General features: G+C 38.3%; 1 protein-coding gene across 1 annotated transcript in view; it reads left to right on the top strand.

The window, feature by feature from the left end:
- The window catches only part of spata17 (spermatogenesis associated 17), a 264787-nt gene extending 247811 nt beyond the window's left edge, over window positions 1-16976 (top strand). Inside the window, exon 10 of the mRNA XM_059985846.1 lies at window positions 15553-16976. Within this exon, the coding sequence (XP_059841829.1) occupies window positions 15553-15633 (81 nt within the window). The 3' untranslated portion in view covers window positions 15634-16976. The remainder of the gene's footprint in view (window positions 1-15552) is intronic.
- The last annotated feature ends 8776 nt before the right edge of the window (window positions 16977-25752 follow it).

The following is a 25752-nucleotide window of genomic DNA, read 5'->3' as shown; positions in this document are numbered from 1 at the left end:
AGGTTTGTGCGTTTTCTTCTCTTTCTCAGGCTGCCTTGTCATCAAGGTTGTGGAAATTGGTATCTCTGCCGTAACTCAGATCCCTTCCCATCTATTATTCCAATTTCTTTCTATACCGATCTACATAGCTAATCATCTACCTTCCAGAACCAGCCTTCATTACAAAGTACAGTTACTATTCTACTTTAATACTCTTTTCATGGTTTACTGACATGCTCCCTTGGTGTCTTTTGCATTCTCATTCGTTTCATCTACTTTCATCTGAACTGGTCAGATATAAAGCACCAGGCTGGTGTTCATCAGTTAAGTTCTCTTTAATGACCCTTACTGGGTACACTGGCTGCCTCACCAGCTCTACACACAAATACAAGTTCTATTTGTCAGGAACACCACCATGGTCCTATCCACCTGGGAACAAACCCTGTCTTATTATACTCTTTCAATTTCTGTCATCTCATGCTCTTCTGTTATGCTCTTTACCCCATGACCTTCATGCTTATTCTCTTTCTGTTCCTTACTACCCCCTTTCTGGTGTGTCTTTACTTTAATTGCTGCTGTTTCTGCAGGCAGCCGCTCTGTTTCTAACAATTCATATCAATGTTGAGCCCCTCTCCTTGGGACTTCCTAACATGATTTGCGCTCATTGTCCCATCTCTTGTCTCTTCCTGGGGCTGCTGTCTCTCTGTTGGCCATGTTGTCTGCTCTGTGGTTACATATATTTACAGTCCCTGTCTCGTCCATGTTATTTCTCCTTGTGTTGAGTCTATGATAGCATTTGCCTTGCTTGTGATTCCATCTTTAGGATAGTTCCCTCATTTTTGGACACAACCACATCCACTAATCTGTAGGAAGCTGCACTCCCTCAACCTCAAGTACCTGAGGCTCAATTCTCATTGTTTCACCCCCTGCACTGGTAATGTAAATCGCCTCGTCAGTCGTGGGCAAGAGTAGATCAATTATCGATATTGTTGACCCTGTGTCCACTAACATATCACACTACCAGACCCCTAATACCTCTCTTGTGTACGTCCATGGGATATACCCACACTACCGTCCCTTTATCTGACCTAGATCCTGTTCTCACCAGTTCCAAGATCTGATCAAAAGTCAATCAGAGTGCTGTCGGGTGACTCTCAAATGATCTTCCCTTTTTAGGACTCTGCCTCCAACTATGACCTGATAGGCCACAGCTGTATCAAATCATGATACCAAAAGCTTCTTCAGATTCATGAAGAGTATAAGAGAAGGGAGAGTGGATATCAGATCACTGGAAAATGATGCTGGAGAGATAGTAAAGGGTAACAATGAAATAGTGGATGAACTGACTAAGTATTTTGCATCAGTCTTCATTTTGGAGGACACTAGCAGGGTGGTGGAATTTCCAGATGTCAGAGGTCATGAAATGTGTGATATTACCATTATTAGAGAGAAGGTTCTTAGGAAACTGAAAGGTCTGAAGGTAGATAAGTCACTTGGAGAAGATGGTGAAGATACACCCCAGGGTTCTGAAACGGGTGGCTGAAGAGATTGTGGAGGCATTAATAATGATTTTTCAAGAGTTACTAGGTTCTGAAATGGGTCCGGGAGACTAGAAAATTGCAAATGTCATTCCATTCTTCAAAAAGGAAGAGAGGCAGAAGAAAGGAAACAATAGGCCAGTCAGCCTGACCTTAGTGGTTGGGAAGATGTTGGAGTCGATTATTAAGACTGAGGTCACAGGGGACTTGCAGGCATATAATAAAATAGATTGTAGTCAGCATGGTTTCCTTCAGGGAATATCTTGCCTGACAAATCTGTTGGAATTCATTGACGAAGTATCAAGCAGGATAAACAAAGGAGAATCAGTTGAGATTGTGTACTTGGATTTTCAGAAGGCTTTTGACAAGGTGCTACACTTGAGGTTGTTTAACAAGTTATGAGCCCATTGTATTACAGGAAAGATTCCAGCATGGATAAAGCAGTGGCTGATTGGCAGGATGCAAAGAATGGGATTAAAGGTAGCCTTTTCTGACTTCCCGCCAGTGACCTGTGATGTTTCACAGCTGTCTGTGTTCGGACCAATTATTTTTACTTAAAAGTCAATGATTTGGATGATGGAATTGATGGCTTTGTTGTAAAGTTTGCAAACAATATGAAGATAGGTGGAGGGGCAGGTGATTTTGAGGAAGTAGAAAGGCTACAGATGGACTTTGACAGATTAGGAGAATGGGCAAAGAAGTGGCAGATGGAGTACAACGTCAGGTAGTGTATGGTCATGTGATTTGGTGGAAGAAATGAAAGGGTTGATTGTTTTCTAAATGGAGAGAAAATATGAAAAACTGGGACACAAAGGGACTTAGGAGTCCTTGTGCAAGATTCCCTAAAGGTTAGTTTTCAGGTTGAGTCTGTGGTGAGGAAAGCAAATGCAATGTTAGCATTCATTTCTAGAGGGCTAGAATATAAAAGGAAGGATGTAATTTTGAGACTTTACAAATCACTGGTAAGGCATCACTTGGAGTATTGTAAGCAATCTTAGGCCCCTTATCTTAGAAAGGATATACAGAAATTGGAGAGGGTTCAAAGGAGATTGACAAAAGTGATTCTAGGACTGAATGGCTCATCATATGAGGAGCATTTGATGGCTCTGGCCTGTATTCACTAGAACTCAGAAGAATGTGGGGTGACCTAATTGAAACCTACCGAATAGAGACAGGCCTTGATAGACTATATGGAGAGGATGTTTCCTATGGTAGGGAGAGTCTAAGACCTGGAGACACAGCCTCAGAATAGAGGTGTATCCTTTTAGAAGAGAGATGAGGAGGAATTTCTTCAGCCAGAGAGTGATGATTCTGTAGAATACATTGCCACAGGCAACTGATAGACTTGGCCTTCAAGTCTTTAAATTTTGGGCAAAAGTTGGTAGATTCTTGATTGGTCAGGGCATGAAGGGATACGGGTGGGAAGGGGTTCAGGAGGCTGGGGCTGAGAGGAAATTTGGATCAGCCATAATGAAATGACGGAGCAGACTCTATGGGCCAAATGGCCTGATTCTGCTCCTATGTCTTATGGTATTTTGGTCTTGTCATCTCCTTGACCCTTCTATATCTATTATGACACTCCCTTGCTTGTCCTGGTTGTTGGCACGCAAAGCAAGTCCTCTGTGTTTTCACAGCAGCTACATACCCTATAGCCAATTTCTGGTCTATCTTCCCAGCCTACGATACTATCATTGGGTAGGTTGATCCTACTACTATCCCGAAGTCTGAAACTTCCTGCTGGGCTGAGTTGAGGTCTTCCTTCAGCATTTTCAGGAAGACTGGATCATTTCTCTCTAGGTTCTTTAGCCTCCGTACTCTTCATACGTTCTATATTTACGCTCTGCATAATCAATTGCAGGCTCATCAACTCTTTAAGCCATTAACCCCAGTTGCTGCTGCACTTCCTCTTTAAAGTAGTGATATCTCTCCTCGTTAGTAGCATTCCCACTAGTTGTCCACTCCCTCACTCCTTGGGCCATACTATCTCACATATTCCCTGGGCCTTTTGCTTTCACCAAAATGTGTATATCTTCTAGGTGCATCTGGTGAATTTCAATCATTTCTTTGAGCTTGCACCTGATTTCTGAATTCCCACAAGTGACCTTAAGCTTTGCTTTTCCCTGGGGTGGGGGGTGGGGGTGAAGAGCTTATGGATGGTGGTAACCAGAGTCAAGGTAATACAGTTCCCCGATTGAGTATAAAGTACATGCCTCTTTGGTATCCTGAACAGTCACCACCTTTCGCAACTGGTGGCCCTGCCTCAACAAGCTACCCAAAACTGTCGGGTAGCTGGTCCCTTACACAAACACACATGAACACACACCACACTTTTATATCTACCAGTTCAGCTCTCTGCCATGTTCTTAGAAACTTCATGATGCTGTATTCATTGATCTGAACAGATTTAATTGTGGGGTACTGTTCTTAAATATACTCACCCCCCGCCCGTAATCCTGATGAGCCCCCAAATGTTGTGACTGTGATCAAAGTCACTGGAGAGATACTGAAGCTGGGGATTTGGATGTTTTTATTCATCACAACAAACAGGCATTCGTCTAGAGACACTTGTGGAAGAGTCTCACAATCTCAAAAGTAACCACATTGCTATTCCCTTAAAATCATTAGGACAGGTTCAACAGTTACAATGACAGTGTTTTACTTTGAGTTGACAATTCTTACTTTGAATTACATATCTACAGTGGGGGATACCTCTGATTGTTAAAATACCTTTACCAGGACACTTCCCTGAACTTATTTACAATGGAGCAAATTATTTAAGCATGCAGTTGTCTAGATTGATGCAGGACAATTAACACAAACACATCGTTTGGCTGATACATTTGCAATCTTTTAATCAGTGGTCCAATCTGTGCTTTTAACTTCAACTTACTGCTTTCAATTTACATTAAAACCTGAAGACTGATTCTTACTTCAATTAATATCTGCTATATTCACATAATTCCAGAATATTTCCTAAAAGTGCCAACATTACATCTTCAGCCTATTGAGAAGTAATCTGTCATTGTCTTATCAATACTAAAAGTGTTGTCAGAGCAGGGATTTTCTTATTTCAATGAAAAATTATGTTGCTGCTATTTCAGAACTTAAGTGTGAATCTGCATTGCTGGCTTTTCAGTTCCAAAGTTGTAAGGGTCTTGCTGTAGTGCTGTGCTTCATGTATTACTCATAAGTAGAATCCCTGTACAGGCCATTCTATTAAACTGGTGCAGTATTTTTTTTTTAAACTTAAGAATATGAAACACCTTTGGAAAGCTGTTAGAATTGAACATTTCTTTTGCCAGAGAGACACTGCATTGAATATTAAGAGTGGGAAAATGCTGTGCACATTTGGCTTGGCACAGAGATCTCTGTCTCAAAGCTCCCAGCTTGATTACTGCTTAGAGAAGGGATGAAAATAGCAGGCTCAATCTGGAGTGCAGATTTTTGGGAATTTGTTTGTAGAATTGATTTTTATGGGAGGAAATCTAAATGTTGTAATGAGTGATTAAATATTTAATAGCACCAAAAGCAGTTCTCCGAGGACCACTTGCCACCTCCTACTCTCTGACTCTTTCCAAACTACTGTTTCACTTGTCTGACAGAGCATGGAGTCTAGTGGCTCCTAATAATAAACATAAGTGAGTTTAAAGAGGTGAGTGCTTTATGTAGGATAAGTGATTCTGGCTTTCAAGAATCTAACTGCTTGGAATTGTGGCTCTTGGGAAAAGACGTTAAATGTTCAGTTTCAGGGCAAGATCAATATACATCTTCATTATGGATGGCAGACTTCTTTTAAAAAATGCAAATATAGTTAAATAACTTCTCAAAACTATGAGATATATAGAAATGACAAACACAAGAGGTTCTGCAGATGCTGGAAATCCAAAGCAACACACACAAAATGATGGAGGAACTCAGCCGGTCAGGAAAGGAATAAAAAGTTTATGTTTTGGTCCAGATGAAGGGTCTCCTTTCCATAGATACTGCCTGACCTATTGAGTTCCTCCATCAGTTAGTGTGTGTTGTTATAGAAATGACAAGATAGCATTATTAGTATTGTGTGGTTTGGCATCAATATCGCTTGTAGGATTAAGTTAATGTGAGTATTAGGGCTAAACATCAGTTTTTTTATCTGAAGAAGTATGAAGAGATGAATTAGGCTTGCAAAGAGGGTAAGCTTCAAATTATGAAAATCAGGCATTAATGCTTAAGAAGTGACCTGATATTGTTGTTTGGAGAGAAGAGCACAGTAAACATTACAACTCTAGAATCTTAACATATTTTCTCATCTTCTGTAACATTGCACTAGGTGTAACTTCTTAAAATCTACACTGGGGTGCAAAAATATATGTCTGGCAATGATCTATGAGAAAGGAAATATCTGTCTGGCCCAAGGCTTTTTCATGATCCTAAAAAAAAGTCTGTATTAGTATTCATCCTGCATTCTCAGTACTATCTTAAGTACTGATTTATTGATTGATTAGTTGACACAATATCACCCAGAGGGTCAATGATTTTGAAGTATTGAATGATTAATCCAGCATTTCCCTATTGAATTTAAATGGTGTTATATAGAATATACAGCACAGAAACACAACATTCAACACCACTGATCTATGCTAGTATTTAAAACACACAAGCACCCTGTCATTCACATCGTTTCTTTCCAAACTACCCCATCATCTTCTAGTCCCTTATTTCCCATGTACACATATAGCCTCTCTTTAACTTTGTCAGTGCTGTCAGCCAAAAACTCTCTCGATGACAGTGCATTTCAAATTCTCACTACTATCTGGGCAAATATTTTTTTTTAGTATTTTGTTTGATCTTTTAGTGCCCATTATATATTTATAGTCCCAACATAAATGTTGGGACTATAAATGTTTGACTTACTGTAAATCCCTTCTATTGAACTCCATCATAATCTGTTTATGTATAGCTTCTATTTTATGGAGAAAAACATCTCCAGCCAGTCCATTATTTCCTTTTAGCTACATTCCTTCAGTTCCAATAACATCCTTAAAGATTACTTCTACATGGATACCTGAACATCATATAATACTTTCTGCAGTTTAATTAAGAACTCCATAAATGTACCATTTTGTTATTTCTTTTCATTTTGTACTCAGCACTTTATCTATACTCTTTATAGAATATATCATTTTGTGTTTTTCTGCTTTTGGCAAGTTGTGTACATGGATTCCTATATCACTTTGTTCCTTTATCCCCATTTACTTCTTCAGGCACCAGTAAACAAATGGCATCATTGTTTTCTTTCAAAATATGCCATATCTACTACACTAAATTTTATTTCACTTTCATTTGTTTACATAGCTGGCCTGTTTTCTTTTTTGGGATGCAATTGGCTACTTTGCTAAATGTACTCTCCATTTTACAATAATCCTCATATTCAGACATTGTACCTCCAAATTAATTATATTCTAAACAAAGTAATCCCAGGACAATGCTCCATGGGATAGCATTTATGCTCACTGCCACACTGAGAAACCTTCCTGAGCTTTTATGCTCTGCTTTCGGTTTTGGAGGCATATCCCAATCAATTTTCAGGCTGCCCCTGATTCTACATTTCCTGACCTTTGCCACGTCACTCACATCATGCTTCATTGAGGGCTCTCTGATAATCTTTCATATCTTCTCGATGGTCACTCGGAGGAATTTTCTGTTCATGTACTACCGTCCGTTAAAGAGGCAGAGTGACAATTTAGAGAGAGTTAAGGGATGGTGCTGATGTGGAACGGAGTTTTGCCATTGCACATTGAAAACTTAAGCATTTCCCATAATGTTGCTGAGAAGTAACTTATAAATAAGAAAAAGGAAACAACCCTGAATAGTTCCTTGGTAGACCTCTAAATGAAAACGGAGATAAAATATCTATTCATTGACTATATTATTTCAGCATTATCTCCTGTGAGAATGGTCTCATTCATTCTTTGGTGAATAGATCCCTAATTTCCCTTTTTGTTATTTATAAAACTGAATGATGCTGTATTTTATCCATTCTTTTAGATTTTCAGCTTGTATTTCCTCTTTATCTTTCTAAATGTCATGAATGGCCTGGCATCCCTCTCTCCATGTATTACCTTGCTCTGATCACCTTCAGATGTTTGTTCAGAATTCTCTGCACAAAGACCAAAACATCATATTTTAAAGACTTTAGCTAGAGTTAGTTAATCCAACTGATCCCAGGAAATCCCTTCCATAAGCCAATGTTCAATGAAAAACGTGTTTTATATGTTTAATAAATTAACAGTTCTTTATAAATATACTTCTTATTGTTCAGCATTAATATATTAACATTGGCTTGGAGTCACAACTTAATAAAAATACATTTTTTCCTAAAATCTTACACAATTTTTGACTTTAAGCTTATAATTTATGTTCAGACAATTTTCATTTAATTTCTGTAATTATTTCAGTGAATATTTGGCTAGTCTGGGATCTGCAATCAAGCTTTGCAACATTTGAAAAATATTATTGTCTTATTCCCAATCAACTTTTGTTCCAATTTGTTCTCGACCATCTCATCAACATATGCCCTGACATATAATTACTAGCCTTGTAAGGGTTGTATTTTTTTTTAAATCGCTCTCAGGGGTGGCCATAATGTAAGCCTTACACCAAGGGAACACCAGAAGGCCCTCTGTTTCCATAGCAACTGTACCAGTTATAAAGTGTGAATCCAGTAAAACTAAAAATATCTAGATTTTCAAATGGAGCTAGAATGAGGTCATGATTGCTGTTGTGCTACTTGCATTTATCATTAATGGTTTGACTGCACCTTGTGATGAATGCATTACAGCTGTGATTAAAAGCCCCGTCAGTTCCAGAAGCAACACCCTGATTTAAGCTATCATGGGTTACAAGAACATTCCAAATACCCAGCACAAATAGCTTCTACAAAATATTCAACAGTGTTTCATTAAAATCTGTTTTCAAAACAGTAAGCATTTTTAAAAATCTCTAGCTGAACAGGCTGTTTTGCCATTTCTCCATTACTTACCTCTGATGGTAGTGTTGCAAGGCTGTCATTCACCATTGCACCTGAGAGAACAAGTGGGCAAACTAGTCCAAGACCCCTCTGTCTATTTTGCTCTTCAGCTAACTACAAAGAGCATCTGCAGGATGGCTCACTTGGTGATTAACCCTCCCTAATGCCACAAGGTACTAGCCTCTAGTTAGCACCTGTCCTCAAAAGCATAGCAAGATTAAGAACTCATATTGATATGACTGTAACACCTTATTCTTACATTATAACATTCACTACAGCCTTTTATAAATTGTCTGATCAGATCTACCCCTTATTAGAGTTTTAGACCTTATATTCAGCTATTTTAGAAGGTAATAATACACTATTACAGTTCTAAAGTAAGATTTTAATGTTGCTTTTAAAACTAAACCGGGTTACTCACAATCATTTATCTGTGAGTTTATCATCTTTATGGAACAGAACTTATTTTCAACTGAACTATCATGTTCATTTTATTTCCACAGCTGTACCTTAAATATAAATTGCAAATATTGTAAGTAAAGCATACTATTTGACATTATGGACCAGGATTCCTGTCCCTGAACAAAACATCCTATGATTTTCTGCCAGTTTAAGTGAATGGGTTGAATTTGGCTGTGCTGTCTAATAAAAGTCAAGCACCCTACTGTTTTTGTCGAACAGGTCCTTGTTTTCTTAGTCACCTCTTATGGAATACACAGCTGGCAAGTAGCCTTTTTATTGCTCAGGTTTCAGTGTAGTATCTTGCAGTTTCTTAATATATAGAACTTAAATGTGACACACTGAGCAGCTAATATACTAACTGAAGCACTTTTGCCAGAGCTCAGCAGACTTCATCACCCGCATATTGCGACAAGAAATCACAGACAATCTTACTGTACTACTAAATTTAATGATTTTGGAAGAGTCGTCCAATCTGTAGGCCATCTGTTTGATGGAACATCTGCAACAGTAAAATGTTGAGGGCCTTTGGAGCTCCAGGGTACAAAATTAAGCATGGACATGGGAACTACATAATAGAAAAGTACAAGAACAGGATAAATCAAGCAGGATAAAAAATTAGATATAAATTTGGACTCCATATTTTTGTGCAATATGGGTAGATATCTCAAGCTAGATAGCAAAGATCTGCACCACATGGTGGCATTCTTGACCCCAGATGATTTTCCAGAGTTGGGACGTTGATCATTTCAATTCTTTTAATTCTCATGATGTCCAGTAAGCTTCATATAGGAGTGGAGGAAGGCCGGCTGCCCTGACTAACAGCCTCATTGTAGCCTAACCGATGGATTGCTTGTTGACAGTCATTTAAAATCAGACCATAAGACATAGGAGCAGAATTATGCCATTCAACCCATCAAGTCTGCTCTGCCATGTCATCATAGCTGATCCTGGATCCTATTCAATGCCATACACCTGCCCTCTCACCATATGCCTTCATGCCCCGACCAATCAGGAAACTTATCAGCTTTTGCTTTAAATAAACCCGTGGACCTGGCCTCCACTGCAGTCTCTGGCAGAGCATGCCACAGATTCACCACTCTTTGGCTAAAAAAAAAACTTCTTACTTCTGTTCTAAAAGGTTGCACCTCAATTTGGGGGCTGTGCCCTCTAGTTCTGGATACCTGCACCAAAGGAAGCATCCTCCCCACATCCACCCTATCAGTCCTTTCAACATTTGGTAGATTTCAATGAGATCCCCCACATTCTTTTAAATTTCAGTGAATACAGGCCCAATACTGCTAAACACTTCTCATATGTTAACCCCTTCATTCCCAGAATAATCCTTATGAAGCTCCTCTGTACTTCCTTTCTGAGATAAGAGGCCCAAAACTGTTGACAATACTCCATGTGTGGCTGGACTAGTGTCTTATAAAGCTTCAGCATTGTCTCCTTATTTTTATATTCTATTTCCCTTGAAGTAAATACCAACATTGCATTTGTCAACGAAGCTTAAATAACTGGAAAAAATCTGCACATCAATTCTTGACAGATTTCCCATGTTCAATGAAAACTTCACAGAGTACAAATGTGCATTTGATGCACATGAAAGTGGTCTAATTTGCAGGAGAAAATTGAATCAGGACATTTAAGAAATCACTGTGTTCTTCATCTCATTAATCTTCACTTTACACTCCCAAATATAATTTCTAACTCTGGCCTCTTCTCCACTTGTAAAGTCATTGCTCCACCATTGAATGGCAATATAACTTTTGGAATTCCCTCTTTATTCCTATCTCTACTTTCCTAAAGGAAGAGAACAATGGTTTCAAAATTAAACGTCAATATTTGAGAACTCTTGAGTTCTTTACTCCAGAGAGTTGTAAAGATTTGTATCATTGATTGTGCTCATGGTTGAAATAGGCACAGCTTTAGACTAAAGGATTGTCAAAGTTTATGGTGACAGACAGAGAAGTGGAAGTGAAGCTAAGGGCAAATCAACCATGGTCTTTTCAATGGCCAAATAATTTCAAAGATCTGTAGGACAATTGGAAATCAGTGCAGAGAAGTGTGAGATTGTGCATCCAAGGAAGGTAAATAAGGGAATAAGTATGGAAGGGCAGTGAGATTTTGGAGGTCACAAATCCTTGAAGCAATAGGAGTGGTTAAGGAGGCATATGCATATCAACCAAAAGCTCTCAACCTTCAAACTCATGGCTCCCATTTTAGTTGGTTCTGTCCTTCTCTCCCCACCACTTGGCCCTTACATGCATGCCCTTAGAAGTCCTAAGTTTCAAGTCTCTAGGCTTGTTGATCTGGTTCCAAGGCATACAAAAGCAGAAACCGGAGTGATGACAATGGGGAGTGGGGGATGAAGGGGACATGTAATGCCAAACTGTACAAAACATAGACAGTGTGGATTTCAACTACCCAAGTAGAGGTTGAATTTTCCAAATAAACCTGTAACATAAAGCCAAAAGGGCAAGGGAAGAAAACAATAATGAAAATAGACATTAATATAACACTATTTTTGCAAACTACCCATTTTTTCCAAGTCCACAGTATATAATCCTGTTAACAAGTGAACAGAACTATTAAGACATTGCTACTTGGAATTTTTGAGGCTTTTGCCTTTATCAGCATCTTCATCCATTCTTGGATGATATTCATAGAGACATGTACTCTTTTGTGATAACATGATTTCTAGGGCACATGCTACAGATACATGCTTCTATCTGAAATGACCAGTAAATTCACATTCATCTGTTTACATGGATGTTCAAAAGAACTTTTCTTTGTAAATATCAACTTTTATGCAACTTAATTGGACAGTTGAACTCCACATTATCACAAGTACATCTTTGCTTTATCTGCAAATTTGCTCCTCAATATCCGTTGCATTAGTTTGCAACTTGTAGAATAGCCCCAGTTGCATAAGTACATTGTCTCTTATTGTTATAAGAAACTATTGTTTCTTAACTGTAAACAGAAAGATGCAAGAAATCTGAAATAAAAATGAAAATACTCAGAAAGCTTGGCAGCTCTTAGGGAAAGACAAACAGAGAAATCAGGTCTTTCATACTGAAAGTAAAAATACTCAATATTAGAGTTATAGAGTTGTATAGCATAGAAACACACCCTTCAGCCCATCAGACCAAATTACACTAATTCCATTTGTCTACTTTTGGTCTGTGTCCTTCAATGCCTTTCTACTTTTCTAATTTTTTTTAAAACAGTGTTTCTTTCTTTTTCAATATTTTTATTAATTTTTACACAGACTACAGAGTACATGAGGATATATATTATAAATCCAAAAAAAGATAGAATAGTACCAAATACTATTTAAATTACTATTTAAAATCACTCTTGCAATCACAGCACCCTATATTCATAATCAAACACGTACATTAATTAAATTGTGTTTTGAATTGTAATAATACTATCTGACTCCACCATCTCCTCTGTTGTTGTGTTCTAATGTCAACAACTCTTAGATGTAAAAAAAACTTTTCCCTGAAACTCAATGGCCACATAATTTGGGACTTGCTGTACCTAATAAAATGGCCACTGACTGTATGTTTGTGGTCTTCTGCTGCTTTAGCCCATCTACTTCAAGGTTCGATGTGCTGTCTGCACCCCTTTGAGTTACCGTTGTCTTCCTAGACCATTCTACTCAGACTTCTCTCATTAACAATACGTTTTTCCCCATAGGACTGCTGCTCACTGGTTGCCTTTCTTGTTTTTGACGCCATTCTCTGTAAACTCTAGTGACTGTTGTGCGTGAAAATCTCAGGAGATCAGTAGTTTCTGAGATACTCAAGCCACACTGCCTGGCACCAACAATAATTCCACTGTCAAAGTAACTTAGGTCACATGATGCTTGGTCTGAACAACAACTGAACCCCCTGACCATGTGCACATGCTTTTATGCTTTGAGTTGTTGCTGATTAGATATTTACATTAGTGAGCAGGTGTACGTAATAAAGTAACCACCTAGTGTATATCCCCATTGAAACTTCATCCTCTTACATCCAACCAATGCTTTCCCATTTTTGATAACCCTACCACGAGGAAAAGGTTCTGGTATCTAGAGTATTCATACCACTTATAATTTTGTATACGTCTCAAGTCGTCTCTTACACTCTTTCACTCCAATGAGAAAAGCCCAGCCTAAACTATTTCTTCATATTAATCAAGTTTTCCAATCCAGACAGCATTCTCCTAAGCTTCCTCTGTACTCTCTTCAGCACAATTACATCCTTCGTGTAGTGTTGCAACCAGAACGGCACACAATATTCTAAGTGCAGTCTAACTAGTGTAACATGAAGCCCCAACTTGAATGTCCTGCGCTTTGGCCTATAAAGGCAAGCGTGCCATTCATTTTTTTTCACCATCAAAACTACCTGTGTTGCCACTTACAGGGAATTATAGATATGAACTCTATTCATTAATATACTGATGATGTACTGTAATATTCTTTTTAATCAATACTCCCACTCTCTGTCTTTTCTTCCTATCACTATCTTGCTGAGTATATTGTAGTATTTTTACAATGCACTAATTTTTAAATAGTTATGGAAGCTAAAGCCTTTCCAAATAATAGGCGTTGTGCTCTTGGAATTCCTAATGGAATTAACAGGTTAACCACTTCAACTAAAATAAAATATCAGTCAAACTCCTCAGGTTTAAGGTACAAATAGTGAAGGTAAAACAAGAAAACTGAAAGAAACCCATTTCAGTCCTATTAGATTAATGTTATCAGAAATTCAATGGGTTTCCACTCATCTCACAATGGGAGTTGAGGGAAACTCAGAGAATTTCAGTCTATGGTGTACACAGCAGCAAACAACAAACCAAAGTGCTTATTCTGGTGATATGTATTATGTAATTTTAGTACTGGCTTAACAGCTTGGCAAAAGGCAATGACCTACTGTTCTCAGGCATCAAACCACTCCCTTCTTTCAGCTCTACTAACTATTAGCTAAGTTTCCTATTATTATGGTTTCTCTTTAAAATAGTTTTACCTTGCATGAATTATATAGCTTGAAAATTACATCGCGATGTACTATGCTCTGATAGATGACATTCATAACTCACTCAAGCATTGCTCTGATAGTACACATTACCTGAATTGGATAGGCTACTGTCATACTTTCTTTCCCTTCAGCTCAGGTTTTCTTCGGGTTTACCTCTTTGCCTGCATAATTGATTGGAAATTTTAACATTACTTACAATACTTTCAATGATGCCTCTTCATTTTAGATATCTTCTATCACCTTACCTAAATCTGTTCAATCTTTTCTGAGTCTTGGGTCAAATGTTTTTGAAAATGATCCTAGAAATAAAAGGGTTAATGTATGAGGAGCATTTAATGACTGAGCCTGTACTCACTAAAGTTTAGAAGAATGAGGGGGGATTTCATTGATACCTATGAAATATTGAAAAGCCTAGATAGAGTGGACATGGAGGGGATGTTTCTAATAATGCAAGAGTCTAGGATTAGAGAGCCATATCAGAACAGAAGGATATCCCTTTAGAACAGAGATGAGAAGGAATTTCTTTAGCCAGATGGTAGTGAGGCTGTGGAATTCATTGCTGTAGATAGCTGTGGAGATCAAATCATTGGGTATAGTTAAAGTGGAAGTTGGTTCTTGATTAGTCAGGGCATCAAAAGGGAGAAGGCATGAGAATGGGGTTGAGAGGAAAAATGCATTAGCTGTGATCGAATGGTAGAGTTGACTCAATGGGCTGAATGAACTAATTCTGTTCCTATATCTTATGGCTTTATTGTCTAACCCAATTTCTACATTCTAATTTGTTTGGTCTTTGAAGAAGATATTTAGAAATAGGATAGAATGTCATTGTTTGTTAATACCAGTATCCTGTCCTATACAGTATGGCGGTTGAACATCAGAAATTGGAAGACATCTGGAAATCTTTTAAGATTAAACATCAAGCTTAAGCTTCTACATGATTAAACAGTTAAACTGGCAATTAAATTAAACAATCAAGCTTTTGCATGTGACAATAATTTTCTCAATAAAACTGTTGTAGCTTTTTGTTATATTAGCACAGGTCTTAAGTTTCAACTTAGAGGTCAGCTACAAAGGTTCAGTTTAAGCCACAGAATCTGTAGTTACTTATGTCTCCAGATTGAAGCCTATGTTTCATTATGTAGAAAATGCTTTACACAAAAATACCAAGTATATCTCTATTTGCATTTTCTTGCTTTAACTCTAAAATCTATTTAAATGATTACTCTAAATGAATTTAAATTTTAATTGAACATATATATTTACGTGAAAATATATGAACAAAATTAACATATAGACAATTTATTTCAGCAAAATAAGTACTATATTTTGATGTGCAGCAACTAATGAATGCAATGTAGTTAATTTGGGGATGCAAGTATCAGAAATATTATCAAATTCAATATATATCTTTGATTTAGTGTGTTTTATATTGTATGTTATTTACTAAACTATTTGCAGTCTGAACATCATAGCTGAAGCATCTATGACTAGATACTGTTTTGCTAATGATGTTTTTGTTTTCTCTTTCTAGCCATTCAAAACTGTTTTCACATCTGTCTACCTTTTTGAGAAGTTTCAAAAAACATATTCCAAAGCTGGAGAAGTGTTTTAAGAAATAAGAGAAAGCACTTCCTGCTGTGATGAGTTGAAGAAATCCACTAGTTCTTGTGTGATAAATAATATCAATGGAAAAATGAAAATATTAGTGATAGCATACTATAGATTTTGCAGTAAAAGTTCCAACCTATTAAAAATAAACTGGCAATGCATTTCTGATTGAAATAATACTATTTTGTTATATGATATTTTTGATATGAGTGGGGCCTACGTGTTTTGTTAAAGAAGGTCACTACCTCCTATTTTCCTTAGGATAATTAACATTGTTGAGACCATCTCTGTTCATTGTAGTCAGTATGAGAAAAATTTTAAATGCAATTTGATATAAAGATATTTTTGATTGTGACAGAATTTGTCTGTCAAAATTGCTACATATTCAGAAAGGCCACACATTCAAATATTATTTCCGGAGAAATTGAAAGCATTAGTGAGCACCTGGAAATTTCTTAATTACTTAAAATGCAGACTTTATTCAAACATAAATATGTTTGCATGTATGAGAATTAAAATAGATTTCAAATGATCAGCACAGAACATATTTGAACAATCAAAAATCATATTTTCCTCTTTAGTACATGCAAAGGTATAATTGATCACCATTTACACAACTAGAAAAATCTGAAAATGTAGAATGAAGTAATCCACTTTGCAAAGAAAATCATCTCACTCAAATAGTAGTTACATTCTAAAAAAAGGTTTTAGATAAGCACTTTGATATAAATTGTTGCAGAAGTTAAGAAAAATATAAAATGATTTCTGATTACTGTAGTACTGCCAAAGTATTTTTCACGATCACTATAGAAACACTTAAGTGCAGAAGGACTTTTTAAAAAAAAAAGATTTTACTATTTCTTTCCATCGTATTATTCACTCAAATAAAGGACTTTCCATGAGGAATAATGTTGAGCATCTTAAGTCTTTATCTATAAATTTTACAAATTCAAACAGAAGTTTATGTTAAATAAATATCTGAAATGCAAGAAAAATACATTTGACAGTAAAAGAGTACAGTGTGGTTGGAAGGGAGTAAGCGGGAGAAAAGATTTTTGTGTAAGAAATTTACTTAAATTGTGCTAGGTCAAAATATCATCAAGCTAACTCAAAAAGATAATTTAAACTTATGATTATAACAAAATAAGGAAGTGATCTATTTGGCTAACTTTTAGATACTAGTCAAACAATACAAAATCTGATCCACTTCAATAATTATATAGAGTCATTCAATCCACTCCCACATTCACGTTTTATACCACCACTATTCTATGGATCAAAGTTCTGAAAAATAGTAAAATTTATTAACAGAACATTGGATGTTTTAAATAAAATATGTTGCTTTTATCATTGATTAAACCATCTCTGTTATTATTGCAATGTTACTTCAAAAAAGTTCATTTTCAGAGCATGTTTTCCTTGGAGAAATGATTGTGAAATGGTTCTGCTGTACTTTTGTGGATTCTGTTTAAATTAAAGGCTGGGCTACTGTAGAGAATAAATGTGCTTTAATTTCAGTGAGTGAAAAGGCGAACCCAAGTTGAACCCCTATTGTGATTTAATTTCAGAAAATAATTCTGAGTGCTTTATTCTGTATGGGGGCTGAGCCAGAGTCATACACAAAGACTGGACAGGCTGTTGATGAATAAAAATGCCAGAATAATTTTGGATGTGAGTGCTATCTCTTTGATTACTCAAGCTCCAAGGTAGTCCATCACACCACAATAATTCACCGGCTGTTGACTCTCACCTCACTACTGCATTTGTCCCATCAGTCCGATTAGAAGCAGCAGTGCCCTTATCAGATTAATCTCATACAATTCTAAACCTGACCTCTGAATAAAAAAGCCTTCTGAGGCTGAGTATCATTGCAGGGAAGCAAGCTTCAACAGCTGACAGCACTCGGCATGGATCATCCTAAAATGGGTTGCCTAATACATTTATGCCATTCCATCATAACATTGTCTAAGAACACAGTTTCCCTGCATGGGTCTGTTGCTGTGTTGCCTTTATACTTATTTCCTCAAGCAGAAAATTGATGGTCAGGGTCAATGGTGAAGAGACCTCTTTGGAACCAGTAATTGGGCAGGGAATAAACACAGAATAATTCAAGGGATATGTTCATCCCAAAAGAATAAAGAAACTTGGTTTTCAAACAGCTTGACTATCCTTACAGTGCTTTATTTCAAAAAGGTAGATTTTGATATCTCACAATAAATATATTGCATATTCAGGATTTTAATGTGGATACCTTTCTGCAGATTTAAAGGATCCAAGGTTATGCCAGAGAACTGAAAATGTTACATCCTTGTTCAAAAAAAAAGATAGTAGGAATAAATCAAGTATCTGGTAGTTAAGGCAGATTCAAAGCAAGTAATCTAAGGGAGCTGGATAAATATCAGAGAGGAACGCAAGGGCTTTGGAAAGAGACTGAAAATGTGAGACCAGCTGCATTGTTCTTTCATTGATCCAGTACAGAATCGATGAGCTGAATGTCCTCCTTCTATGCTGAAACCATGTTACGATTCTGTAATACTAGTAATGATAAAGAACTGGCCAGTCATGGTATATCCATAGAAATGTTCTTTCAATAGTTTTTTTGAGTAACTAATATTTTTGCAAACAATATAAATATTTTAAAAAGTCAATTAATATAGCTATAGAACATAAAAATATTGGAGCAGGTGTTCAGCTGCTGGAGAAACATATGACCCATCAAACTATTCAGTAAGTTTTCTTCTGATCCTTGACCTCATCCACCTTTTGGGAAGTGATTCAGCAGCAAATTTATAAATTTCTTTCATTAATTGGTGCACTGAGAATAGAGAACGTACTTCTAATCCAGAGGGGAAGCTCTGTGTTGGTTTGGAGACAAAGTGCAGCGAATTATGTCACATTTTATGTAAAGGTAGGCTAATGGGAGGTACAGGAGAGGTTTCACAGCTTGAAAAGTAAGTCAAGATGCCATTGCAAAACTGTCACAATACATAAAGAAAAATATGCTTGCTGCAGATAGAGATATACTTAAAAGTTTTGCAAAATAACGTAGCATAAGACAAATACATGCCAGTAGAAGTTATTGCATGTGCCTTACTGCACAGGGAGTATACTTCAGGAAGAAATACACAGTTGAGATGCTCAGACTTCAGTTTCACTTATGTTATTGGCAAAAAGGGCAGAAGAGGTTTGGCTCAGGGTTCTAGTACAAGAAAATAATCTAATGAGGCTGAACTATGAAATTAATAGGAAAGGAAGTTGCCTAAAGGACTATGTGTGAGGAGGTGTGATGATATGATGTACTTTGAATATCTACTCTGGAATTCACAAATCAAGTTACACACTGACTGTGAATGAGCACTTACTAGCAGTGCGGGCACCCAAATGGACAAACATTTTTCTGTTCACATAGATACTTGCAGTCTACACAGATCAGAAAGATCAGGTTTTCTCAGGCCCATAGGATCACAAAAACTTTTCCTTTATCTCACCCAGTCTATACTGACTGTCAACCACCTGCGGAATACTGAAATTACAACATAGGAACAGGCCATTTGGCCAATGATGCCTCTGCCAACCATTTACACTAAACCCATTTGTCCACCTGAGATCTGTATCCTTTGATGTTTTCTATTTGAGTGTTGGTCAGACAGACAGACATACTTCATTGTTCCCGAGGGGAATTGGGTTTCGTTATAGTCGCACCAACCAAGAATAGTGTAGAAATATAGCAATATAAAAACATAAATAATTAAATAATAAGTTAATCATGCGGAGTGGAAATAAGTCCAGGACCAGCCTATTGGCTCAGGGTGTCTGACATTCCAAGGGAGTTTGATGGCCACAGGTAGGAATGACTTCCTATGACGCTCAGTGTTACATCTCGGTGGAATGAGTCTCTGGCTGAATGTACTTCTGTGCCTAACCAGTACATTATGCAGTGGATGTGAGTCATTGTTCAAGATGGCATGTAACTTGGACAGCATCCTCTTTTCAGACACCACCATCAGAGAGTCCAGTTCCACCCTCTAAATATCTCTTAAACACAGTGATAGTATTTGATTCCACATCTCCTCTGTCAATGAGTTTCAGCTATTAACCACCGAGGGTGTAAAAAGCTTACCCCTTCCACCATTCTTAAAACTTCTTCCTCTTATATTGAACCCATAGGGTCCTGGGTTCTGATACCTCTATTACAAGGAAAAGACTTTGACTATCCACTGTGTCCATGCTTCTTATAATTTAATTGCTTGTATCAGATTCTCCCTCAGCCTTAGACACTCCACAGTCTACCTGACTGGCAGACCACAGTTTGTGCGGCTTCAGAGCTGTGTCAGACATGGCTATAAGCAGCACTGGAGCCCCACAGGGGACTGTATTGCCTCCCTTCCTGTTTACCCTGTATTCCTCAGACTTTAGATACAACACTGAGTCATGCCATCTGCAGAAATTCTCTGAAGACTCAGCAATAATTGGGTGTACAAAGGAAAGACGGGAGGATGAACACAGGGCCCTGGTGGAGGACTTTGTCAAATGGTGTAAGCTGAAACATCTGTAGCTCAACATCAGTAAGACAAGGGAGATGGTGATGGACTTTAGGAAGACTAAGCCTGCACCGCTCCCTGTTACTATTGATGGTGAGTACGTGTATGTGGTGAGGACTTACAAGTACTGAGGGTGCACTTGGATGACAGACTTGGGTGGAGCACCAACACAAAGGCTGTGTACAAGAAGGGCCAGACTTACTTCTACCTCATGAGGAGACTGAGGTCCTTTGGAGTATGCAGACCTCTGCTTCATATGTTCTACCATGTTGGCACCAGTACAATCTTCTATGTGGTGGTGTGCTGGAGTAATGACATCAACATAGATGATGCAAACAGGCTCTGTTTCTGATTAGAAAGGCTAGCTCTGTTATAGAAGTCAAACTGGACACACTGGAGGCTGTGGTAGAACTAAGGACCTTTCAGAAATTCCTGGAAATTCTGGACAATGTTTCTCACCCTTGGTATGCCAACTTGGCTGCACAGAAGAGGCACTTTTAGTAATAAACTAAGCCAACTGCTCTGCTCCAAAAAACACTATATGAAGTCATCCTTACCCTCAGCCATTAGGCTCTATAATGAGTCAACCTATAGCTGGGGAAGTGATGACCGGCCCCCCTCCTGTTAGACTATTTGTGATAACTTATTTTCTATTATTTCTACTTCTCTTCTAATATTTATACCTGTGCAGATGTAATGCTACTCTTGCAATGTCATTTCCTCGGGATCAATAAAGTATCTATCCATCTAAACAATCCTAGTTTGTCCAATCCTTCCTTACAGCTGTAATGCAGGCATCATCCTGGTAAACCTCCTCTACACTCTATCCAAAGCCACCTCATCTTCCAGAACCGTGGTGACCAGAACTGTATATAATACTCCAAATGTGGCCTAACTAATATTTATACAGCTGCAACTTGACTTCCTGACTTTTATATTCAATGACCCAAAGATGACTGCGAGCATGCTATATGTCCTCTTTATTACCCTGACCACTTGTGTTGCAATTTCAGGGAGCTATGGACTTGCATCCCAAGATACTTTTACACATCAATGGTCCTAAAGATCCAGCCATTTACTATATAGTTTTTTCTTACATTTTATCTCTCAAAATGCACCACCTTGTCTAGATTAAGCTTTATTTGCCATTTCTCCAACAAAATTTCCCTCTAATCTATACCTTGCTGAATTTATTGACAACCTTCCTCAATGTCAACAAATCCACCATTTTTTGTAGTCTGCAGACTCCCTAATCAGACCCCTATGTTTTCATCCAGGTGATTTACATATATATCACAAACAACAGGGGTCTCAGTACTGGTCATGTAGAACAATACTGCTCACAGACGTACAGTCTGAGGAATCCCCTTCCACTACTGCTCTTTATCTTCTATGACCAACCTAATTTTATTTCAACTTCTCAACTCACCATGGATCCAATGTGATTTTTTTTTCTCAGCCATGTATTTGCAGTTGCTTTGGCACAGGAGGGGAGCAAGAGATTTAAAAAAGGAGCTTTCACAGGATTTCGGCTTTTTTCAGTGGCGCAGTCATAGTCAAATCTGTGCAGGAGGCCTCACACAGGTCGAGAAACCTTCACAGGATTTAAAAACAGCTTTCTCAGTATTTCGGCATTTTTCGGCAGCGCAGTCACGATCCACTGTTTTGGGCAAATAAGCATAAGGTAGGGACAAGCGGAGTAGACAAGGGGTAAAGTGGGAAGGCTTTGATTCATCAGGCTTCGGCGAGGTATGTGTCTAGTAAGTTTCTTCCTTTTCATTCTTGATTCTTTGTCTGTTAGTGAATAGTTAGAGAAGTGAAGATGTCTCCAGGGGTTGTGTTATCTTATTTGTGTGAGACTTGGGTCAGGGAGACCTTCAGCCTCCCGGATAACCATGTCTGCATCAGGTGCCTCGACCTGCAGCTCCTCAGGGAATGTGTTAAGGAACTGGAGATGCAGTTGATGACCTTTAGCTCATAGAGGAAACTGAAGAGGACATGCAGATGATAGAGCAAAATTGTAGTCAGTGGGATGAGTTGCAGGGTAACATGCAGACAACATCAAAAAGGGTGCTGAATACAGGATTGAAGGTGTTATATTTGAATGCACACTGTATACGTAATAAAATATATGATCTTGTTGGACAGTGAGAGATTGGTAGGAATGATATTGTGGGCATCACTGAGTATTGGCTGATAGAAAATCAATGTTGGGAACTTAACATCCAATGATACACATTGTAGCGAAGGGATAATCTTGCTTAACAAATCGGTTGGAATTCTTTGAGGAAATAACAAGCAGGATAGACAAAGGAAAAGCGGTGGATGTTTTGTACTTGAACTTTCAGAATGCCTTTGATAAGGTGACACACATGAGGCTATTTAACAAGATAAGACCCAATGGAATTACAGGAAAGATATTAGCATAGATAGATCATTGGCTTATTGGCAGATGGCAAAGGGCGGGAATAAAAGGAGCCTTTTCGGATTAGCTGCTGGTGATTAGTGGGGTTCCGCAGGGTCTATGTTAGGACCATTTCTTTTGATGCTATATGTCAATGACCTGCATGACAGAACTGATGGTTTTCTGGCCAAGTTTATGGATGATACAAAGACAGGTGGAGGGACAGGTTGTGTTGAGCAAGCAGAGAAGCTGTAGAAGGATCTGGACAGATTAGAAGAATGGGCAAAGAAGTGGCAAATGGAATGTAATGTCAGGAAGTGTATGGTCATGCATTTTGGTAGAAGATGCAAAAGCATGGACTTTTTTTTTAATGGAGAAATTTCAAAACTCTGAGGTGCAAAGGACTTGGAAGTCCTACTGCAGGATTCCTTTAAGGTTAACTTGCAGGTTGAGTCAGTGGTGAGGAAGGAAATGCAATATTAGTATTCATTTCAAGAGGATTGGAATATAAAAACAAGGACATAATGCTGTGGCCTTATACTGTAAAGCAGTAGTCATACCTCACCTGGAGTATTGTAAGCAGTTTTGGGCCCTGATTTAAGAAAAGATGTCCTGACATTGGAGAGGGTTCAGAAAAGGTTCACGAGAATAATTCTGGGAATGAAAAGCTTAACATATTAGCAGTGATAGATGGCCCTGGGAATCTCACTGAAATTAAGAATGAGGGAGGGATCTCATTGAAACCAATTGAATGTTGAAAGGCCTTGATGGAGTGGATATGGAGAGGATGTTTCCCATGGTGGGGGAGTCTTGGACCAGAGGGCTCAGACTCAGAATAGAGGGACGTCCATTTAGAATGGAGATGAAGAGAAATTTCTTCAGCCAGAGAGTGGTGAATCAGTGAAATTTTGCAACAGGCAGCTGTGGAGGCAATGTCATTGGGTATATTTAATGTGGAGGTTGATAGGCTCTTGATTAGTCAGGGTCTGAAAGGTTACAGCGAGAAGATGGGAGATTGGAGCTGACAGGGAAATAGATTAGCCATGATGAAATGGCAGAGAAGATTCAGTGCATTGAATGGCCTTAATTCTGCCCTATATTTATATTTATAATTACTTTGTAGATCACTTTGTAGAGATGTTTTTTCACTTTGACATGAAAGAGTCTTTTTCAGTTAATCAGTGTGAAAAAAAGCCAAATTAAATCCACCATGATTCAATGTTGTAAAACAAAAGACATTAAAACTTCAAGGGGTTGGGGGGGGGGGGGGTGAGACAAATACATTTTATAAGCACTGTGAGGCTCACCAGTCCACCAGTCTATAATTTCATGGTGTATCCTTGTTGCCTGTCTTTAATGAAGCAACAACATTGGCTAATCTCCAGTCTTCTGGGACTTGCCATTTACAGAAATCCTTCACCAATCCTGTTTACCAACCCTTGCATTTCTATCAACTTGCACTGTCTCTCACCCAACCCAATATAATACCAATATACAGTGACAAATTAACCTACTTTCTGTCTGTCTTTGGGACGAAAGAGGAAACAGGAGTTACTGGTCACAGGGAGAATGTGCAAACTCCTCGAGGTTGGGATTGAACCCTGGTTACTGGAACTGTGGCATTGTGTTGTCTTCAGTATTCACTGACAGAGCTACACTGATCTAAGCACCAAACATTAAAAGCTGCACTCTCAGATATCATCCAGGCACAAACAATAGGTGGCAATTATTTGCTGATGCAGGTCAGGGTATCCCGGAACTTGTAGGGTTCTCGAGAACCTAGCAACTCTAAGCACAAATCTTATGTTCTTACTTTGTTTTCTGTTTTCCATTAAGGAGCTTTTACGGAACAGATTTCCTATTGGGCCAAGCATTATACATCTCCATACACAGGCAGTGCAAGGTGATATGGACTGTTTGAGCAAATGATGGTGTGCACTGCAATCATCTCAGGCAAGCTACAACCTACAGGAGAAACTGAAAAACATCCAACTTGGGCTTATAAGTGAGAGGTAACATCAGCACATTTGTGCCAGACAATAACATACACGATATCAGATGCCTATCCACTTTCTTCAATATTCAATGACACTGCCATTACTGAGACAACCACTCTCAACAGCTTTGGGTTAATCATTAACCTGATGTTTAATTGGATCTGCTATAGGAATGGCATAATCAATACAGCAATACTCACAGACTTCCAAACTCTCCATTAATTCCCAGTCATCTACAAAGTACAAAACAGGAAGGTGATTGAATACGCTCTGCTCATTCAATGCAGGTAGAAAAATTGTCAGAACAGTCTGCATGGTCATTGCTTCTGCTGCTGAAACCAACTCTCCTCAACACACGTACACACTGTCCAAGGCATACAATGCAGAAGTCATTGCTTTTACAGTATTTTGAAGCACAGGTTCTGGTTCCGAACCTGAAAGGGCAAGAAGAACAAGGTCAAAGGAAAACTATAAACTTGTAATTTTATTGGTTGGCTGCAGCTGTGCTATCTGCTTCCTTCCTGGAACAAACAATTCAGCAGTGCCAGAGACTGGGGTGAAGCCTATAGAGGTGGAGTGTAGAGGTGTTGCAGGCTGCCACTGTGCAGAAACTACTCTCTCCTTGGCATTATGGGGGCTACAGAGAAATGAGCGATCAGATCTGCCACAGAGGCTGCTGTTGGAGCCTCCAGATGGCTATGGATCAAGGGGTGTGACCCATGGACCAATGCTGCTGAGACACAAGCCGGGGCCTGATCAATCCTGGCTGGGTGTCCAGGGTGAGAGTATATGAGGTTGAAAGAGCCAAAACACCTGATGGCCCCCGGTTACATCACTGATGAGGTGTCCCAGCACATGCTTGGATGTATCTCAGCATCATGAATCCTTTCCCACGATCCATGTAAGAGCACTAGTAACATAAAGGCACATCTGTCTTTTAGGGGTAATCTATATAAAGTATTGGAGGATGTTTTTGGTAATAATTACTTGGATGGAATCAATTTCCTTCACTGAGGGAGTGCGAAACAGAGGCACAGCATTAAAATTAGAGAAAGCCCACTTAGGGCAATGCTAGGTGAACCTTATTTACTGAAAAAAATGGTAAAAATATTCTTGTCTGTGAAGCCCAACATTACTTTCACAGGGAAATATGCGCAGCATTCCAAAAATATTTTTTTTAA

The sequence above is a fragment of the Hypanus sabinus genome, chromosome 12 (genome assembly GCF_030144855.1).
Source record: "Hypanus sabinus isolate sHypSab1 chromosome 12, sHypSab1.hap1, whole genome shotgun sequence".
Lineage (NCBI taxonomy): Eukaryota > Metazoa > Chordata > Chondrichthyes > Myliobatiformes > Dasyatidae > Hypanus > Hypanus sabinus.
This window is presented reverse-complemented; position numbering and strand designations above follow the sequence as displayed.